General features: G+C 48.2%; 1 protein-coding gene and 1 non-coding gene across 4 annotated transcripts in view; both read right to left on the bottom strand.

Annotated features, from left to right (window-relative positions):
• Nucleotides 1–2029: 2029 nt before the first annotated feature.
• TRNAK-UUU lies at nucleotides 2030–2102 on the bottom strand. Its single transcript has one exon. It is a non-coding gene; the product is annotated as a tRNA-Lys (tRNA).
• Nucleotides 2103–12401: 10299 nt separating this feature from the next.
• HPN (hepsin) overlaps nucleotides 12402–20856 on the bottom strand; it is a 36436-nt gene continuing 27981 nt past the window's right edge. For all 3 annotated transcript variants that reach the window (XM_040327079.1, XM_040327077.1, XM_040327078.1), the window contains exons 9-14: nucleotides 19576–19741; nucleotides 15490–15680; nucleotides 15309–15404; nucleotides 15084–15226; nucleotides 14754–14918; nucleotides 12402–13138 (exon numbers count right to left, since the gene is read on the bottom strand). In XM_040327079.1, the coding sequence (XP_040183013.1) occupies nucleotides 13100–13138; nucleotides 14754–14918; nucleotides 15084–15226; nucleotides 15309–15404; nucleotides 15490–15680; nucleotides 19576–19741 (800 nt within the window). In that variant the 3' untranslated portion in view covers nucleotides 12402–13099. The remainder of the gene's footprint in view (nucleotides 13139–14753; nucleotides 14919–15083; nucleotides 15227–15308; nucleotides 15405–15489; nucleotides 15681–19575; nucleotides 19742–20856) is intronic.

The following is a 20856-nucleotide window of genomic DNA, read 5'->3' as shown; positions in this document are numbered from 1 at the left end:
CGTAAATACGATACGCTACGCCGCCGTAACAATGCGCTCGGCTACCTGAATCTAGCCCATTATATACAATTTCCTTTGGATTTACCTTCAGCGATGAAGTTCCGGGGCGGCCTGATCACCTAAACATTGGAAGGGTTCAGATTTCATCTCATATTTATACGGTTTTGGTAAATTGTACAATGTATGGCCACCTTCAGATCTGTTGTTGAGCTGCCCGTATTCCGATTTTTTTCCCCCCCAAGAATATTTTTTTGCCCCCGGGTCCAATCAATATTAACCACTTCAGCCCCACGGAAGAATTTACCCCCCTTCCTGACATTTTGCGATTTATGTTCACGTCCTTTTTTTCCCACAAACAGAGCTTTCTTTTGGTGGTATTTGATCACCTCTGCGGTTTTTATTTTTTGCGCTATAAACAAAAATAGAGCGACAATTTTGAAAAAAAAAAAGCAATATTTTTTACATTTCCTATAATAAATATCCCCCAAAAATATATAAAAAAAACAATTAAAACACTAAAACGTATTCTTCTACATATTTTTGTTAAAAAAAACCGCAATAAGCATTTATTGATTGGTTTGCGCAAAAGTTATAGCGCCTACAAAATAGGGGATAGTTTGATGGCATTTTTATTAATATTTTTTTTTACTAGTAATGGCGGCGATCAGCGATTTTTTTCGTGACTGCGACATTGCGGCGGACACATCGGACACTTTTGACGCTATTTCGGGGACCATTGTCATTTATACAGCAATCAGAGCTATAAATATGCACCGATTACTGTGTAAATGACACTGGCAGGGAAGGGTTTAAGTGTGTCCTAGGGAGTGATTCTAACTGTGGGGGGAGGGGAGTCGGGGCTACCGGTGACACGACACTGATCACTGCTCCCGATCACAGGGAGCGGTGGATCAGTGTCCTGTCACTAGGCAGAACCGGCAGATGCCTTGTTTACATCTCCCCGTTCTGCAGCTTCCGTGACACGATCGCGAGACACCGGCGGACATCGAGTCCGTGGGACCCGCGGTCACACTCATGGAGCTTGCGGTCGGCGCGTGCCCGCAATGCCCGAAAATTAAAGGGGACGTACAGTGCACAGCCATTCTGCCAACGTAAATAGTCGTGCGGCGGTCGGCAAGCGGTTAAAGATGGCCCTGTGTATGTGATTGCAGTGTATGGATCTTCCCAATCAAGAGCTGTGCAGGGGGCGTGTCATCAGAAGGCAAGGAGAAAGCAGTGTATGGATCTATCCAATCAAGAGCTGTGCAAGGGGCGTGTCATCAGAAGGCAAGGAGAAAGCAGTGTATGGATCTATCCAATCAAGAGCTGTGCAAGGGGCGTGTCATCAGAAGGCAAGGAGAAAGCAGTGTATGGATCTTCCCAATCAAGAGCTGTGCAGGGGGCGTGTCATCAGGAGGCAAGGAGAAAGCAGTGTATGGATCTTCCCAATCAAGAGCTGTGCAGGGGGCGTGTCATCAGGAGGCAAGGAGAAAGCAGTGTATGGATCTATCCCAATCAAGAGCTGTGCAGGGGGCGTGTCATCAGGAGGCAAGGAGAAAGCAGTGTATGGATCTTCCCAATCAAGAGCTGTGCAGGGGGCGTGTCATCAGGAGGCAAGGAGAAAGCAGTGTATGGATCTTCCCAATCAAGAGCTGTGCAGGGGGCGTGTCATCAGGAGGCAAGGAGAAAGCAGTGTATGGATCTATCCCAATCAAGAGCTGTGCAGGGGGCGTGTCATCAGGAGGCAAGGAGAAAGCAGTGTATGGATCTATCCAATCAAGAGCTGTGCAGGGGGCGTGTCATCAGAAGGCAAGGAGAAAGCAGTGTATGGATCTATCCAATCAAGAGCTGTGCAAGGGGCCCCATAATTCATGATGGCGGCCCCGTGTGCAGAGATTGTAACGTGTGTGGCCAAGTTGATGGCATTTTAATGTCTACTTAAAGATTTGTTTATCTTATTATAGCCAGCCCATTGATTGGACCACAGATTTTTTATTTATTTTTTTGCGCACTATTGATAAAAGTCTATCGCCCGAACAGGGACTTGAACCCTGGACCCTCAGATTAAAAGTCTGATGCTCTACCGACTGAGCTATCCGGGCTCTGAGGATGTCAGTGTCCTGTATGTCTATCAGAGAGTGAATAGTGACCTCTGCTGGTCGCTTCATGTAATTACCGGTAAATCCTCCACCCCGAGATTTTAATTTTGACCGAGAAAATATATTTATTTTCTGTTTTACTTTTTTTTTTATTAATTTAAAGTTATCGATGAGCAGAATTGGGAATTTTAACCCATTCATGCCTGAGCCTATTTCTGACATTTGTTGCTTACAAGTTAACCACTTAAGCCCCGGACCAATATGCAGCTAAATGCCCAGAGGTGTTTTTACAATTTGGCACTGCGCTGCTTTAACTGGTAATTGCACGGTCAAATAGAGCTTTCTTTTGGTGGTATTTGATCACCTCTACGTTTTTTATTTTTTGCGCTATAAACAAAAATAGAGCGACAATTTTGAAAAAAATTCAATATTTTTTACCTTTTGCTATAATAAATATCCCCCAAAAATATATAAAAAAACGTTTTTTTTCCCTCAGTTTAGGCCGATACGTATTCTTCTACTTATTTTTGGTAAAAAAAATCGCAATAAGCGTTTATCGGTTGGTTTGCGCAAAATTTACAGCGTTTACAAAATAGGGGATAGTTTTACTGCATTTTTATTAATTATTATTTTTTTACTACTAATGGCGGCGATCAGCGATTTTTTTCGTGACTGCGACATTATGGCGGACACTTCGGACAATTTTGACACATTTTTGGGACCATTGTCATTTTCACAGCAAAAAATGCATTTAAATTGCATTCTTTATTGTGAAAATGACAGTTGCAATTTGGGAGTTAACCACAGGGGGCGCTGTAGGAGTTAGGGTTCACCTAGTGTGTGTTTACAACTGTAGGGGGGTGTGGCTGTAGGTCTGACGTCATCGATCGAGTCTCCCTATAAAAGGGATCACTCGATCGATGCAGCCGCCACAGTGAAGCACGGGGAAGCCGTGTTTACATACGGCTCTCCCCGTTCTTCAGCTCCGGGGGGCGATCGCGACGGGGCGGCTAGAAACGAATAGCCGCGCCGTCGTCCCGGATCGCTCCCAGAGGCTTACCGACCGCCGTATTTTCCCGGGGGGGGGGGGGGGGGTCCCGATCGGACCCCCAACCCACGTCTAGGCAGCGACGTGCGGGCACGTCGTTCTGCATGTTCGTGCCATTCTGCCGACGTATATGTACATGCGGCGGTCGTTAAGCGGTTAAAAAATCTGTATTTTTTATTTATTTTTTGTTAAAAAATTACTTAGAACCCCCCCAAACATTATATATATATTTTTTAATTGATATAATATATGGATTGCGCTACCCTGGTGGGTGACCTACATCCACCTAATCATGCGCAATCATTGCGGTTATTAACACCTATAAATATCACCTTGTGCTATTCCACCACAAATCTATATAAAAAATGGCCATAAATATACCATGCACGTGTTAACAGGGGCGAACTGACAACTCATGGGGGCCCCCGGGCAATAGAAGATTATGGGGCCCCCGGGCTTACAGATGGCCACCACGCCAGGAGGCAGTGCAGAGGCGGGGCAGCTAAAATCTCGGGATTTTCACATCAAAAGAGATCTTGCGCTCCTCCACCTTCCGTTTGAGGACGTCCCACAGATGCCCAATAGGGTCTGGAGACATGCTTGGCCAGTCCTTTACCCTCAGCTTCTTTAGCAAGGCAGTGGTGGTCTTGGAGGTGTGTATGGGGTGGTTATCATGTTGGAATACTACCCTGCGGCCCAGTCTCTGAAGGGAGGGGATCATGCTCTGCTTCAGTATCTCACAGTACATGTTGGCATTCATGGTTCCCTCAATGATCTGTAGCTCCCTCCAGTGCCGGCAGCACTAGACCATGACCCTCCCCCCACCATGCCTGACTGTAGGGAAGACACACTTGTCTTTGTCCTCCTCACCTGGCCCCTCCCCCCCCCCACACGCCTGACACCATCTGACACCAAATTAGTTTATCTTGTCTCATCAGACCACAGGACACGGTTCCAGTAATCCATGTCCTTAGTCTGCTTGTCTTCAGCAAACTGTGTGCGGCTCTTTCTTGTGCATCATCTTTAGAAGAGGCTTCCTTCTGGGATGACAGCCATGCAGACCAATTTATTTTTAAAATTATTATTAATTAATTAATTGCAGACCAATTTGATGCAGTGTGCGGCGTATGGTCTGAGCACTGACAGACTGACCCTCCCCCTACCCCTTCAACCTCTGCAGCAATGCTGGCAGCACTCGTCTATTTCCCAAAGACGACCTCTGGATATGACGCTGAGCACGTGACCTCAACTTCTCTGGTGGACCATGGCGAGGCAGGGGGAGGGGAACCCGTCCTGTTATACCGCTGGGTGGTCTTGTCTCAGTTTCAGGGTCTTGGCAATGTTCTAACAGCCTCGGCCATCTTTATGTAGAGACACAATTCTTTATATCAGATCCTCAGAGAGGTCTTTGCCATGAGGGGCCATGTTGTCCTTCCAGTGACCAGTATGAGAGAGTGAGAGCGATAACACCAAATTTATCACACCTGCTCCCCATTCACACCTTGTTTTCTTATGAGGAATGTTTGAGGAGAAGGAAAAAAAGATCCAGGGTCATTTTTTAAAACTGTACATTTATTAGACATTTCATACAGACAGTTTACAGAGAGGACAGACGTGTTTCCGTACGTTCCGTATGAATGATTGGTGGAAATTCTCTGCAGTTTAACAAATATGGAAATGGATTTACGGGAGCAAAGTGTTTCTCCACCCCTTACCCACCCCTGAGGCCCATCTATTTTCTCTCCACCCCTACCCACCCCTGAGGACCATCTATTTTCTCTCCACCCCTGAGGCCCATCCATTTTCTCCACCCCCTACCTACTCCTGAAGACCATCTATTTTCTCTCCACCCCCTACCCACCCCTGAGGCCCATCCATTTTCTCCACCCCCTACCTACTCCTGAAGACCATCTATTTTCTCTCCACCCCCTACCCACCCCTGAGGACCATCCATTTTCTCCACCCATTACCCACCCCTGAGGACCATCCATTTTCTCCACCCCCTACCCACCCCTGAGGACCATCCATCTATTTTCTCTCTACCCCTTACCCACCCCTGAGGACTATCCATTTTCTCCACCCCCTACCCACCCATGAGGACCATAATTTTCTCCACCTCCTACCCACCCCTGAGGATCATCCATTTTCTCCACCCCTACCCACCCCTGAGGAACATCCATTTTCTCCACCCCCTACCCACCCCTGAGGAACATCCATTTTCTCCACCCCCTACCCACCCCTGAGGACCATCCATTTTCTCTCTACCCCTTACCCACCCTTGAGGACTATCCATTTTCTCCACCCCCTACCCACCCCTGAGGACCATAATTTTCTCCACCTCCTACCCACCCCTGAGGATCAACCATTTTCTCTCCACCACTTACTCACCCCTGAGGACCATCCATTTTCTCTCTACCACTTACCCACCCCTGTGGATTATCCATTTTCTCCACCCATTACCCACCCCTGAGGACCATCCATTTTCTCCACCCCCTACCCACCCCTGAGGACCATCCATTTTTTCTCTACCCCTTACCCACCCCTGAGGACTATCCATTTTCTCCACCCCCCTACCCACCCCCAAGGACCATCCATTTTCTCCACCTCCCACCCACCCATGAGGACCATCCATTTTCTCCACCCCCTACCCACCCCTGAGGACCATCCATCTATTTTCTCTCTACCCCTTACCCACCCCTGAGGACTATCCATTTTCTCCACCCCCTACCCACCCATGAGGACCATAATTTTCTCCACCTCCTACCCACCCCTGAGGATCATCCATTTTCTCCACCCCTACCCACCCCTGAGGAACATCCATTTTCTCCACCCCCTACCCACCCCTGAGGAACATCCATTTTCTCCACCCCCTACCCACCCCTGAGGACCATCCATTTTCTCTCTACCCCTTACCCACCCTTGAGGACTATCCATTTTCTCCACCCCCTACCCACCCCTGAGGACCATAATTTTCTCCACCTCCTACCCACCCCTGAGGATCAACCATTTTCTCTCCACCACTTACTCACCCCTGAGGACCATCCATTTTCTCTCTACCACTTACCCACCCCTGTGGATTATCCATTTTCTCCACCCATTACCCACCCCTGAGGACCATCCATTTTCTCCACCCCCTACCCACCCCTGAGGACCATCCATTTTTTCTCTACCCCTTACCCACCCCTGAGGACTATCCATTTTCTCCACCCCCCTACCCACCCCCAAGGACCATCCATTTTCTCCACCTCCCACCCACCCATGAGGATCATCTATTTTCTCTCTACCCCTTACCCACCCCTGAGGACCATCCATTTTCTCTCTACCCCTTACCCACCCCTGAGGACTATCCATTATCTCCACCCCCTACCCACCCCCAAGGACCATCCATTTTCTCTCTACCCCTTACCCACCCCTGAGGACTATACATTTTCTCCACCCCCTACACACCCCCAAGGACCATCCATTTTCTCTCTACCCCTTACCCATCCCTGAGGACTATCCATTTTCTCTACCCCCTACCCACCCCTGAGGACCATCCATTTTCTCTCTACCCCTTACCCACCCCTGAGGACTATCCATTTTCTCCACCCCCAAGGACCATCAATTTTCTCTCTACCCCTTACCCACCCCTGGGGACCATCAATTTTCTCTCCACCCCTTACCCACCCTTAAGGACCATCCATTTTCTCAATACCCCTTACCCACCCCTGGGTACCATCCATTTTCTCTCCACCCCTTACCCACCCCTGAGGACCATCCATTTTCTCCACCCCTACCCACCCCTCCTAGAACAGATACTCTACCCCTTAAATTTCCTCTCTGAGAACACATTCTCTTTCCCCCACTCCAAATCCCCCTCCCAACAGAAATCCCCCCCCCCCGTCTCTTCTCCTAGCACAGATACCCCCAAATCATCCCTACTAGCACAAATCCCCCTACCATGTCACCTCTTCAAGCACAAAACCCCCAAATCCCCCTTCCTAGCACAAATCCTCTTTCCCCCCATCCTCCCTCCCAGCACAAATCCCCCTAAATCACCACTCCAAGCACACACCCCAAATTTCCCCTCCAAGAACATATCCTATCTCCTGTTGTGCCCCATATTCCTCCTCCCAACACAAATCCCCACCCCCCCCCATCTCCATGTGGCACCCCCCCAGCTCACATGCTACCACAGTGCCCAGGGCAGCCGCACCTCCTGCCCACCCCTTGTCCTGCTCAGACCTCAGCAGTCCAGGGCAAGGATGTAAACCTGCCCTTCCCCTCTTGTTAATGCATGCCGTAGAAAAGCTTTTTCCATTCTCTGCCCCCCCCCCCATGTTCCGCTGGGCTCAGGGCACCTTCCCCCCTGCCTACCCCTTGTCCCATAGCGTTGATCTCTACTAGTCTCATGTAACATCTCCATAGTTTCATATTGTCTTCTGCAGGATATCCCCAACCAACAATGTATCCTGTCCTCACCCTCTATTAGCTCTGCACTCCTCTCAGCATTACATATACTGAACATTATGGGGCAGATCCTCAAAGAAATTACGCGGCGTATCTCTTGAGACGCCGCGTAATTTCAAATTTTGCGCGTCGTATCTTTGTTTTGGTAGCCACAAAACAAGATACGACGGCATCTGTGTTAGATCTGACAGGCGTACGTCTTCGTACGCCGTCGGATCTTAGATGCAATTTTTCGGCGTCCGCTAGGTGGCATTCCTGTCGTAATCCGCGTAGAGTATGCAAATTAGCTATTTCCGACGATCCACGAACGTACGACCGGCCGTCGCATTTGTTTACGTCGTTTCCGTTTGGCTTTTTCCGGCATATAGTTGCCCCTGCTATATGGTGGCGTACTCAAAGTATGGCCGTCGTTCCCGCGTATAATTTTGAAAATTTTACGTCGTTTGCGTAAGTCGTCCGTGGATGGGGCTGGACGCCATTTACGTTCACGTTGAAAACAATGACGTCCCTGCGACGTCATTTGGAGCAATGCACACTGGGAGTTTTTACGGCCGGCGCATGCGCAGTTCGTTCGGCGCGGGGACGCGCTTCATTTAAATGAAACACGCCCCCTACCCGCCCAATTTGAATTCCGCGCCGCGAGAGATACACTACGCCACCGTAACTTGCGGCGCAAATTCGTTGAGGATTCAAACCAAAGCCAAGCCAGTTACGGCGGCGTAGCGTATCTTACATCTGCGCCGGGCGCAGCGTATGTATGTGGATCTGCCCCTTTGGTGATGTCAGGGGCCCCCTTTACAACTACTGTTGTAGCTCCTACAACTTTTGGGCCCCCTGCCTGCTAAAGGGCTCCGAAGGCAGCCGCCCTTTTCTGCTTACCCCTCGGCCTTGGTATCGCCTCCCTGATTCCAGAACAATGTTAATTTCTTTAAAAAAAAAAAATTGATACTATTAGCCTATAGAAGGAAGTGCAAAGAGCAATCATGTGCTACAATGTATCCTCCGCCTGCTGGCCAGCCCTCTTCTGATTGGCTGACAACATATCAGTTTCTTTTCACTATTTTATTAAATAAAACTGATAGTAGATCGGAGTTCTCTATAATAAAACACTTAACATCTTATACTATAAAATATTTCTATCTATACAAATCTTTGGTACAAAGCTGATTGGTAGAAACCGTCAAAAGAGACCCCTCCCCCCCTTTCTTAATGGGTCCGCCCCTCCCAAATGAGCATAAAGATTTAGTCCTTTCATTAGGACCCGTTCACACCGAGGCTCACGTTATAAATCTGCGCTTGGATAAAGATTTAGCTGAAGCTTAAAGTGGACCTGTCATCACATATACAGTATATTGTCAAAAGTATTGGGACGCCTGCCTTTACACACACACACCTGAACTTTAATGGCATCCCAGTCTTATAGCTGGATTCAGAAAGATTTACGCCGGCGTATCAGTTGATACGCCGTCGTAACTCTGAATCTGCGCCGTCGTAAGTTTAACCACTTAAGGACCGGACCAATATGCTGCTAAATGACCCAAGGGGTTTTTGCGATTCGGCACTGCGTCGCTTTAACAGACAAATGCGCGGTCGTGCGACGCGGCTCCCAAACAAAATTGGCGTCCTTTTTTCCCCATAAATAGAGCTTTCTTTTGGTGGTATTTGATCGCCTCTGCGGTTTTTATTTTTTGCGCTATAAACAAAAATAGAGCGACAAATTTTAAAAAAATGCTATATTTTTTACTTTTTGCTATAATAAATATCCCCCAAAAACATATATATTTTTTTTCCTCAGTTTAGGCCGATACGTATTCTTCTACCTATTTTTGGTAAAAAAAATATCGCAATAAGCGTTTATCGATTGGTTTGCGCAAAATTTATAGCGTTTACAAAATAGGGGATAGTTTTATTATTTTTTTTTTTATATACTACTAATGGCGGCGATCAGTGATTTTTTTCGCGACTGCGACATTATGGCGGACACTTCGGACAATTTTGACACATTTTTGGGACCATTGTCATTTTCACAGCAAAAAATGTATTTAAATTGCATTGTTTATTGTGAAAATGACAATTGCAGTTTGGGAGTTAACCACAGGGGGCGCTGTAGGAGTTAGGGTTCACCTAGTGTGTGTTTACAACTGTAGGGGGGTGTGGCTGTAGGACTGACATCATCGATCGAGTCTCCCTTATAAAAAGGATCACTCGATCGTTGCAGCCGCCACAGTGAAGCACGGGGAAGCCGTGTTTACATACGGCTCTCCCCGTTCTTCAGCTCTGGGGAGCGATCGTGAGGGGGCGGCTAGAAACGAATAGCCGCGCCCTCGTCCCGGATCGCTCCTGAAGGCACGAGAACCGCCGCATGTACCGGGAGGGGTCCCAATCGGACCCCCGACCCACGTCTAGGCAGGGACGTACAGGTACGCCAATGTGCCTGTCCGTGCCATTCTGCCGACGTATATGTACATGCGGCGGTCCGGAAGTGTATTCTCAAACTGAGATACACTTAAACCTAGCTAAGATACGACGGCCTGCGCCGTCGTATCTTAGGGTGCAATATTTAGGCTGGCCGCTAGGTGGCGCTTCCGTTGAGTTCGGCGTAGAATACGTAAATCCCTAGATACGCCGATTCACGAAACATACGTGCGCCCGTCGCAGTAAAGATACGCCGTTTACGTAAGGCGTTAAAGTTATTCCATCAAATAGCTGGCCTAGCCAATGTTAAGTATGGCCGGCGTTCCCGCGTCGAAATTTGAAATTTTTTACGTCGTTTGTGTAAGTCGTCCGTGAATGGGGCTGGACGGAATTTACGTCCGCGTCGAAACCAATACGTCCTTGCGGCGTACTTTGGAGCAATGCACACTGGGATATGTACACGGATGGCGCATGCGCCGTTCGTAAAAAAAACATCAATCACGTCGGGTCACAAGTAATTTACATAAAACACGCCCCCTCATCCTCATTTGAATTAGGCGCGCTTACGGCGGCCACATTTACGCTACGCTGCCGTAAGTTAGGAGGCAAGTACTTTGTGAATACAGCACTTGCCTAGCTAACTTACGGCGGCGTAGTGTAAATACGATACGCTACGCCTCCTCAAAGATGCGCGGGCTACTTGAATCCAGCTATTAGTCCATAGGGTTCAATATTGAACCATTTGTTCAAATTATAACCCTGTGCAAATTTAATATTACATGCAAAATAATAATAATAATAATAATAATAATAATAATCTTTCCTGTGCTCTGAGCTGTTTGAACCAGTCCAACAAGTTCATTAGCACATAGATTCTAAAACCAATACAATAAACCTTGTGGACGGCCTTCCCAGAAGAGGTGAAGCTGTTATAGCTGCAAAGGGCGGGGCCAACTCAACATTGAACCCTACGGACTAAGACTGGGATGCCATTAAAGTTCACGTAAAGCAGGGATGTGCAATTAGCGGACCTCCAGCTGTTGCAAAACTACAAGTCCCATCATGCCTCTGGGTGTCATGCTTGTGGCTGTCAGAGTCTTGCTATGCCTCATGGGACAACAGCTGGTGTAAAGGCAGGTGTCCCAATACTTTTGACAATATACAAAGCCCCCCCCCCCCCTCACACTGAGGCTCACGTCTTCAGGTTCTGGTCTCGGATATAAGATTTAGCTGGAGCTTAAAGTGGACCTGTCATCAGATATATTATGAAGTGCAGTATGCATAGTAAGGTGTCAGTGTAAAAATTACAAGTATTTATTATTTATCACAGCCCCCCCCCCCCCCCACCCAACAATGCCTTCATCTGCTTTATTTTTTTTCCGAAGGACAGCACCATCTTTGCTCAGGCATCATCCAGGGTCACCATTTACTTCCCGGACCGGGATGTCGACAAAGTCACGTGTCTGACGCAGATCAAACCTCTGCTGCACCCCTCTTAGCTCGCTATAAAGTTACAATGTTGCAGTCGGATCACTGTGGGGGGGGGGGAGGAGGGGAGACTGAGGAAATGCTTGCTCTCGCCTGCAGCAGACTGACGATACCATCTTAGCCTAGGCAAAGTCGCCGACTGGAGCTCAAGGATGGGGTTTTAGACACAATAAGTTGAGTAAGTAAGTGCGCCGCTACAAGTATTCACGAGTTCAAAGCATTGAGCCAGAGGATTAACATATCAGCCAGGCAGTTGGCATTTTTCAGAAGGAGGTCTGTATTGGCAGCAAGCTATTTCCTCCGCAGTGCAGGGCTGGACTGGGACAAAAATTTGGCCCTGGACTTCATCCAGACTGGCCCACTTTGACAGGTCTCTCCCATGGTGGCCGGACAACCCCCCCCCCCCCCCCCCCCCTCGGCCACCCGCACCCCCTCTCCCCCTTCACTAGCCACTAGCCGTTCTACTTTATTAGAGTAGAACAGCTGGTACTGGTCCTCTTATAGGAAGTACCAGTGGGGAAGCTAGACATTATTTCACCCGGGGGGGGGGAAGAATCAGTTCAGTGCCCCCCCTTTATGGGACAAGATTAGGCAGAAGTGAGAAACTCCCAGGCCATAGCTGTTGAGTCAGCTGTCTGTCCCCTCCCCCATGCTCCTCTGGTCCTCCCCCATGCTCCTCTGGTCCTCTCCCTGCTTCTCTGTTCCCCCCCAGGTGAGCGCTGCGGGGAGCGAAAGGAGGCGAGTGCTGTGGGAAGGGAGAGACAGAGGAGCGGAGGGGGGGGGGGGGCGGCGGCCCGCTGTCACTGAAGCCGGCCCACTGAGCCATCAGCCCACCGGGAAACTCCCTGCAGTACCAATGGTCAGTCCATCCCTGAAGCCAAGCTCCAGCCAAAACTTGGATATTTTGTTTCAGAGTAGATTTTATTGTCCCTTTCGGCGAGATATTTAAAATTCACATATCAGTAGACGCGCCCGCTCAGTGTTTCTTCCCCGGTCCGATGTGGAAGCCGACAACCGACCCTTCTCCCGCTATTTTCCGTGTACAAAGTGGCAGTAGCAGTGCTCAGGGCAAGGATCCAGAATTGCACCCCCCACCACTGTACCACCCTGCATCTGTTATTTTCTCCCTTGCTCGTCTGCGTGCGCCCCGGGGCAGCTTCCCCTCCTGCCCCTCCCCCCCTTTGTCCCGGCCCTGCAATGTGGCTTTTTTCAGTCACTGGGCATGCGCGCTCTTCAAAGTCACCGGTGAGATGCGGTACACAGTTCAATCCTGGAAAGGCGAAAGAGGAAAGGAGAAGGCGAAATATCTTCCCGGATTACCAGAATGAATACAGCAGTGGATTGGAGGATTTGGAGGGAAGGGGGGAGTTTTCCTTCCACTCCTCGGGTCGGTTGTCCCCGGATCGTCGGGGTTGTCAGACTCCTGAGTGGCTCATGACCAGAATAATAACATTGTAGCAGCGTATTTCTTTTAAATCCTTATATAATGGCGATTATAAACGTGGCAACAACAAAGACGCGAGATCCGCCAGTCGCTGCCGCTACCGCGGGTCGGGTCCGGCAGAGATCCAGCCATTCCATTGTTGGCGGGTGTCCTTCATCATTGCATCTCCGTGATCCCCGTGGCGTCTCCTTTGGTCTAAAAAAAAAAGATTAAATATTTATATATATATATATATATATATATATAGAGAGAGAGAGAAAGAGGGGGGGGGAGGGGAGAGAGAGAGGGGGGAAGGGAATGATGGGGAGGGGGGAAAGGGGACAATGGAAAACGGAAAAGTGAGAGGGGAAAGAAGGAGAAGGGAAAATAGGAAAGGGAGGGAGAGGGAAAGAGAGAAGGAAAGAGGGAAAGGGAGAGAAGGGGTGAGGGACAGAGGAAGAGAAGGAAAGGGGCAGAGGGAAAATGGGAAATAGAGAGAGGGAAAGATGAGGAGAGGAAAACGGGGAAAAGAAGAGAGGGACATAGGGAGAGTGGGAGAGGCAAAATGGGAAAGGGAGAGAGAGAAGGAAAGAGGGGCAGAGAGAGAGGAAAAGAGGGGGAGCGAAAATGGGACAGAGAAGTAGAGGGAAAACAGGAAAGGGAGAGAGGAAAAGAGGGGAAATGGGAAAGGGGGAGAGGGAAGGAAAGAGGGAGAGGGAAACAGCGAGAGGGAAAATTGGAAAGGGAGAGGGAAAATGGCAAAGGGAGAGAGGGGGAGAGGAAAGGAAATATGGAGAGGGAAAGGGAGAGAGAGGGAGATGGAGAGAGAAATGGGAAAAGGAGAGAGGGAAAGAGAGGGGGAGGGAAAATGAGAAAGAGGGAGAGGGAAAATGAGAAGGAGAGAGGGTAAGGGGGAGAGGTAAAATAGGAAAGGGAGAGAGGAGGAGAGGGAAGTAAAGAGGGAGAGGCAAAATGGGAAAGGGAGAGAGGGAAATAGAGGGAGAGGAAAATGAGAAAAGAACAGAGGGTCACGGGGGAAGTGGGAGAGGGAAAATGGGAAAGGGCAAGAGGGAATAAGGGGTAGAGGGAAAAGGAAAAAGAGGGGTGAGGGAAATGAGAAGGGTAGAGGGAAAGAGGGAGAAGGAAAGGGGCAGAGGGAAAGTGGGAAAGAGAGAGAGGGAAAGAGGAGGAGAGGAAAACGGGAAAAGAAGAGAGGGACCTAGGGGGAGTGGGTGATGCAAAATGGGAAAGGGACAGAGAGAAAGTGGGGGAGCAAAAATAAGAAAGGGAGAGAGGGGAGAGGGGAACACGGGAAAGGGAGAGAGGAAAGGAAAGGGGGAGAGAAAAACAGCGAGAGGAAAAATGGGAAAGTGAGAGAGGGAGAGGGGGGAGAGGGGAGAGAGGGGGGAGAGGGAAGGAAAGGGGGAGAAGGAGAGGGGGAGAGGGAAAACAGGAATGGAAGAGAGGGGAGAGGGAAGAAAAGAGGGAGAGGGAAAGAGGGAGGGGGAAACAAAGAGAGGGGGAGGGGAAACGGGAATGGGAGAGAGGGAGGGAGAGGGAAAATGGTAATAGTAGAGAGGGGGAGAGGGGAAACGGGAAAGGGAGAGAGGAAAGGAAAGAGGGAAAATGGGAAAGGGAGAGAGGGGAGAGGGGAAACTGGAAAGGGAGAGAGGAAAGGAAAGAGGGAAAATGGGAAAGGGAGAGAGGGGAGAGGGGAAAAGAGAGAAAGGGAGCGGAGAGAGGGGAGAAAATTGGGATTGGGAGTTGTTTTTTCTTTTCAATTTTAATTTTATTTCCATTATTTTTTATCTTGCGGAAATTGGTCACCCACCTTCATGGCTCTGTAAATCCAGCTCTGGTACTGATCCACTTTAGCGTACACCCCGGGCTTGTTTGGAAGAGCGCAGCCTATTCCCCAGCTGACAATGCCGCACAGCCGCCATCTTGAGGTGCGGGAGATGGTGTCCTCACACACGAAGGGGCCGCCGCTGTCACCCTGCAGAAAGAACACAGACATGGCAACTGAAGAGACGGATATCTCTGACCGAAACCGACGGACATTACTGAGGCGGAAACTTTCTACCGTAAGCCCCTTTTATACTCCGATGGATTAATAACGGCGTCTTCATGTGTAGGTCTCATCAATCCCCCCACCAATCACCTGGCAAGCGTCAATCCCGCCTTCTGCGTATCCCGCGCAGAACATCTTCCCGGTGATCTGGTTGTCGTAGTATTCCGGCTGGTTGCACACCGATCCGCTGATGATCGGCACCGATGCCTCCTGCAGGATTTCTGACTGTTGGCCTGAGAAGAAACGTTTTGCGATGTGAAAGTCGCGTTTCCATTATCGGGGGAGGGGGGGGTGGATCTGGCAGAGGATACTCACCATAGTACTGGGTGTTGCCCCATCCGGTGACGGTACAAATCTTCCCGTCTGTGATCTGCTGGCCCAGGGCCGGAAGGCAAACCGGCTGCACGTATTCTGGTGAAAACCAATCCCGGCGTTAATATAAAAACTATATTGATGTAGAAAAGACAATAAATACAATAAAACAAATGAAAGGTACCTGTGAGAGTGAAGGGGGTCAGGAGGTGCACCAGCGCTATGTCATTGCTGTTCTCTTCACTGTCCGGGTAGAAGAAAGGTAAGTAGCCAGCGTGGTACACAACGCCCTTCACTCCCAGTTGGTACCCCTGGGAGGAGCTCTGTGACACGCCCCCGGCGAACACCCGCCACAGACTCACTACGCGGTTCCTCCTGCACAGATATAGACGTCAAATTTCTGTTACCCTAAAGGGGGGTTGTAGCTTTTTACACTCCCATACAGGGGCGGACTGACCATTCGGGCACTTGGGCACTGCCCGAGGGCCCCATGCCCCATCAGGGTTGCCAGCCACAGTAAATCCCAAGATTATTGCTGCCCCGCCTCTCCAGTACCTTTTCAGTGTGTGTATGTGTATTCTGTGTGTATGTATACTGTTTGTGTGTGTGTATACTGTGTATGTATTGTGTATGTATACTGTATGTGTGTGTATACTGTGTGTGTATACTGTGTATGTATATTGTGTGTCTGTGTGTATACTGTATGTGTGTGTATACTGTGTATGTATACTGTGTGTCTGTGTGTGTATGCTGTGTATGTATATTGTGTGTCTGTGTGTGTATACTGTGTATGTATACTGTATGTGTGTGTATACTGTGTATGTATACTGTATGTGTGTGTATACTGTGTATGTATACTGTATGCGTGTGTATACTGTGTGTGTATATTGTGTGTTTGTGTATATATACTGTATGTGTGTGTATACTGTGTATGTATATTGTGTGTCTGTGCTTGTATACTGTATGTGTGTGTATACTGTGTATGTATACTGTATGTGTGTGTATACTGTGTATGTATACTGTATGTGTGTGTATACTGTGTATGTATACTGTATGCGTGTGTATACTGTGTGTGTATATTGTGTGTTTGTGTATATATACTGTATGTGTGTGTATACTGTGTATGTATATTGTGTGTCTGTGCTTGTATACTGTATGTGTGTGTATACTGTGTATGTATACTGTATGTGTGTGTATACTGTGTATGTATACTGTATGTGTGTGTATACTGTGTATGTATACTGTATGCGTGTGTATACTGTGTGTGTATATTGTGTGTTTGTGTATACTGTGTATGTATACTGTATGTGTGTGTATACTGTGTATGTATACTGTATGTGTGTGTATACTGTGTATGTATACTGTATGCGTGTGTATACTGTGTGTGTATATTGTGTGTTTGTGTATACTGTGTATGTATACTGTATGTGTATGTATACTGTATGTGTGTGTATTCTGTGTATATATACTGTATGTGTGTGTATACTGTGTATGTATATTGTGTGTCTGTGCTTGTATACTGTATGTGTGTGTTTACTGTGTATGTATACTGTATGTGTGTGTATACTGTGTATATATACTGTATGTGTGTGTATACTGTGTATGTATATTGTGTGTCTGTGCTTGTATACTGTATGTGTGTGTTTACTGTGTATGTATACTGTATGTGTGTTTATACTGTGTATATATACTGTATGTGTGTGTATACTGTGTATGTATATTGTGTGTATACTGTATGTGTGTGTATACTGTGTATGTATATTGTGTGTCTGTAACAAAAAATACAGCGCTCGAGGATGGAGTACGAATCACTTTATAGTCTTTAAAGTATTGCAAAAAATACACATGAACTAAAAATATAAATAAAAAACTGCACACTAGGCAGAAAGTTTATACAAGCGAATCTATTGCAAAGTCCCCAAACACTTGAACAATAACCATAAGGTGATGGTGGGATAGCAACCTGAAATCACTGCTGGGAGAAAGCTTCCAACCAAAGTACACTTCTGTAGTATATGAAGGTGGTACGGCCGTTAGTAAACCTCTAAGCAGGGAGAAGAAAAACACACAGCGGGGAGACAGCATCCACGCTGGGAGTGATCAAAGATGATATTCACCTGCCGAGGGAGAAATGGCTATAGTTCTAATCCAACAGGGCGGCCGATGGAGGCGGGATCACTCCTCGCAACGGAGGGCAGTAAGGGAGATCCTGGATGGGAACCACCGTGCCAATACAAGGACGCCACCGCGTCAATCAGAAGCGAGGAGGGAGGGGTGGAATCACCGCTGCGTCACATGAAGGGGAAGGGAATGAAGTCCGGACTCTATCCCTCAAGGGTCATGTGACTCCAGGGGCCAATCAGTGGAAGAGATAGCCGAGCAGTAGAATCAACATGCTGAACGTCACTGAAGGAATTCCCAGACTGTCAGTATCTCAGCATTGGCTTCTTGTAAACAAGTGGGGGCATAAAACGAGATGGGGGCGAGCCGTGACTGACATGTTTCGCGTGCCAGACGCTTTGTCAAAGTCCAAAGGACTTTGACAAAGCGAAACATGTCAGTCACGGCTCGCCCCCATCTCGTTTTATGCCCCCACTTGTTTACAAGAAGCCAATGCTGAGATACTGACAGTCTGGGAATTCCTTCAGTGACGTTCAGCATGTTGATTCTACTGCTCGGCTATCTCTTCCACTGATTGGCCCCTGGAGTCACATGACCCTTGAGGGATAGAGTCCGGACTTCATTCCCTTCCCCTTCATGTGACGCAGCGGTGATTCCACCCCTCCCTCCTCGCTTCTGATTGACGCGGTGGCGTCCTTGTATTGGCACGGTGGTTCCCATCCAGGATCTCCCTTACTGCCCTCCGTTGCGAGGAGTGATCCCGCCTCCATCGGCCGCCCTGTTGGATTAGAACTATAGCCATTTCTCCCTCGGCAGGTGAATATCATCTTTGATCACTCCCAGCGTGGATGCTGTCTCCCCGCTGTGTGTTTTTCTTCTCCCTGCTTAGAGGTTTACTAACGGCCGTACCACCTTCATATACTACAGAAGTGTACTTTGGTTGGAAGCTTTCTCCCAGCAGTGATTTCAGGTTGCTATCCCACCATCACCTTATGGTTATTGTTCAAGTGTTTGGGGACTTTGCAATAGATTCGCTTGTATAAACTTTCTGCCTAGTGTGCAGTTTTTTATTTATATTTTTAGTTCATGTGTATTTTTTGCAATACTTTAAAGACTATAAAGTGATTCGTACTCCATCCTCGAGCGCTGTATTTTTTGTTTCAGTTTTTTGCCCATGTTCTCAGGTGATTGACAGCTGCACGGAAAGAGTTTGTTTATCTTTTTTTACTACACAAAACATTGTGTTTTATTGTCCTTATGGTGTAGCGCTAGTAGTGGGAATTTTTTTCTTGTATATTGTGTGTCTGTGTATGTATACTGTATGTGTGTATATACTGTGTGTGTATATTGTGTGTCTGTGTGTATATACTGTATATGTCTGTGTATGTATACTGTACGTGTGTGTATACTGTGTATGTATACTGTATGTGTGTGTATACTGTGTATGTATATTGTGTGTCTGTGTGTATATACTGTGTGGTCCCATAATCCATTTCCCCTGGGGCCCCATAATCTCCTGTTGCCCGGGGGCCTCATGAGTTGTCAGTCCGCCCCTGCTCCCATACACCACTAGACACCAGTAAGGGTCACGTGAAGCGATATTTGGGTCGCATGAACAGTAGACATGTGAACTGCCAAAAAATTCTTTTTTTTTTTGTTTTTTTCTTAAATATGGGAAAATTCAGGAGATTTCGGAATTCAGAAATACAAAAATTCGGAATTCGGAATTTCCAAATAAAGAAAAAAACAAACAATGAAACGAAAAAAAAAAAAAAACGAATTTCGGAAATTGTCAAAATTCGTAAATTCGAAAATTCATAAATTCGTAATTTTGGAAATTTCCCATTTTAGGTTTTGCAATTTTGGATTTTCGAATTTAAGATTTTCCAATTTTCGAATTTCGCTTTTTTTTTCATTTTCGTTTCATTCGTTTTTTTTTTTTTTTGCTTTTTTCGGAAATTCTGGAAATTCAGAAATGAGAAATTTCTGAAATTAGACATTTCGGAAATTTGAAATTTCTGAAATTAGAAAATTAGAAAATTCAGAAATTTCGGAATGAATTTATCAATATTCGTTAAACAATTAGAAACTAAACAAATTGCACATGCCTATTGGACGGTCCCTCCCATATATCATACCGAATACTCACTCAGGGAAACAATGCGCGGCCGTCAGGACCCACTCACTGGAGATCAAGGAGCCGCCGCACAAATGGGCTCCATCGTAACGTAAGCTGACCTGCCACGGCCAGCGACCCAGAGCGGCGTTCTGTCCGCCCACAATTCTGTCCACCGCCATCTTCCTGCGACCGCAGTCTGGGGACACATGGTAAAAAAAATGAGGATTGGAGAGGAGAAGAAATGGAGACAAAGAAAATAAGAAGGAGAGGAGGGAAGGGGGGAGAAGAGAGGGGAGGGGAGAAGGGATTGGAGAGGAGGGGAGGAGAGATCAGGGGAGGAGAGAGGAGGAGAGAAGAGAAGCGGAGGGGCGGGGAGGGGAGGAGAGAGGAGGGAAGAGAAGAAGAGAGCGAAGGGAAGAGAAGGAGAGAGGAGAGGGAAGGGGAGGAAAAAGGAGGAGAGGGGAGGGAAGAGAAGTAGAGAGGTGAGGGGAGGAGAGGAGGAATGGAGTGGGGAGGGGAGGAGATGAGAGAGGAGGAAAGATGGGAGAAGGGAAGGAGAAAGGGGATGAGAGAAGAGAAGAGGAGGGGCAGGGAAGGGAGGGGAGGAGAGAGGAGGGAAGAGAAGGAGAGAGGGGAGGGAAGGGGAAAAGAAGAGAGGGGAGGAGAGGAGAGGGGAGGGAAGAGAAGGAGAGAGGGAAGGGGAGGAGAGAAGAGATGGGGTGGGGAGGGGAAGAGGGATGGGGAGGGGAGGAGGTGAGAGAGGAGGAAAGGAGGGGGAAGAGAAAGAGAGAGGGGGGGAAGAGAGGAGGAGAAAAGAGAAGAGGAAGGGCAGGGAAGAGAGGGAAGAGAAGGAGAGAGGGGAGGGGAGAGAAGGAGAGAGGGGAGGGAAAAGATGGGAGAAGGGAAGGAGAAAGGGGAGGAGAGAGGAGGAGAGAAGAGAAGAGGAAGGGAAGGGAGGGGAGGAGAGAGGAGGGAAGAGAAGGAGAGAGGGGAGGGAAGGGGAAAAGAAGAGAGGGGAGGAGAGGGGAGGGAAGAGAAGGAGAGAGGGAAGGGGAGGAGAGAAGGGAAGGGATGGGGTGGGGAGGGGAGGAGGGATGGGGTGGGGAGGGGAGGAGAGGAGGAAAGGAGGGGGAAGAGAAGGAGAGAGGGAGGGAAGAGAGGAGGAGAAAAGAGAAGAGAAAAGGAAGGGCGGGGAAGAGAGGCAAGAGAAGGAGGGAGGGAAGAGAAGGAGAGAGGGGAGGGAAAAGATGGGAGAAAGGAAGGAGAGAGGGGAGGAGGAGGGGGGGAGGAGAGAGGGGAGGGAAGGGGAAA

The sequence above is a fragment of the Rana temporaria genome, chromosome 10 (genome assembly GCF_905171775.1).
Source record: "Rana temporaria chromosome 10, aRanTem1.1, whole genome shotgun sequence".
In the NCBI taxonomy this organism is placed as follows: domain Eukaryota; kingdom Metazoa; phylum Chordata; class Amphibia; order Anura; family Ranidae; genus Rana; species Rana temporaria.
This window is presented reverse-complemented; position numbering and strand designations above follow the sequence as displayed.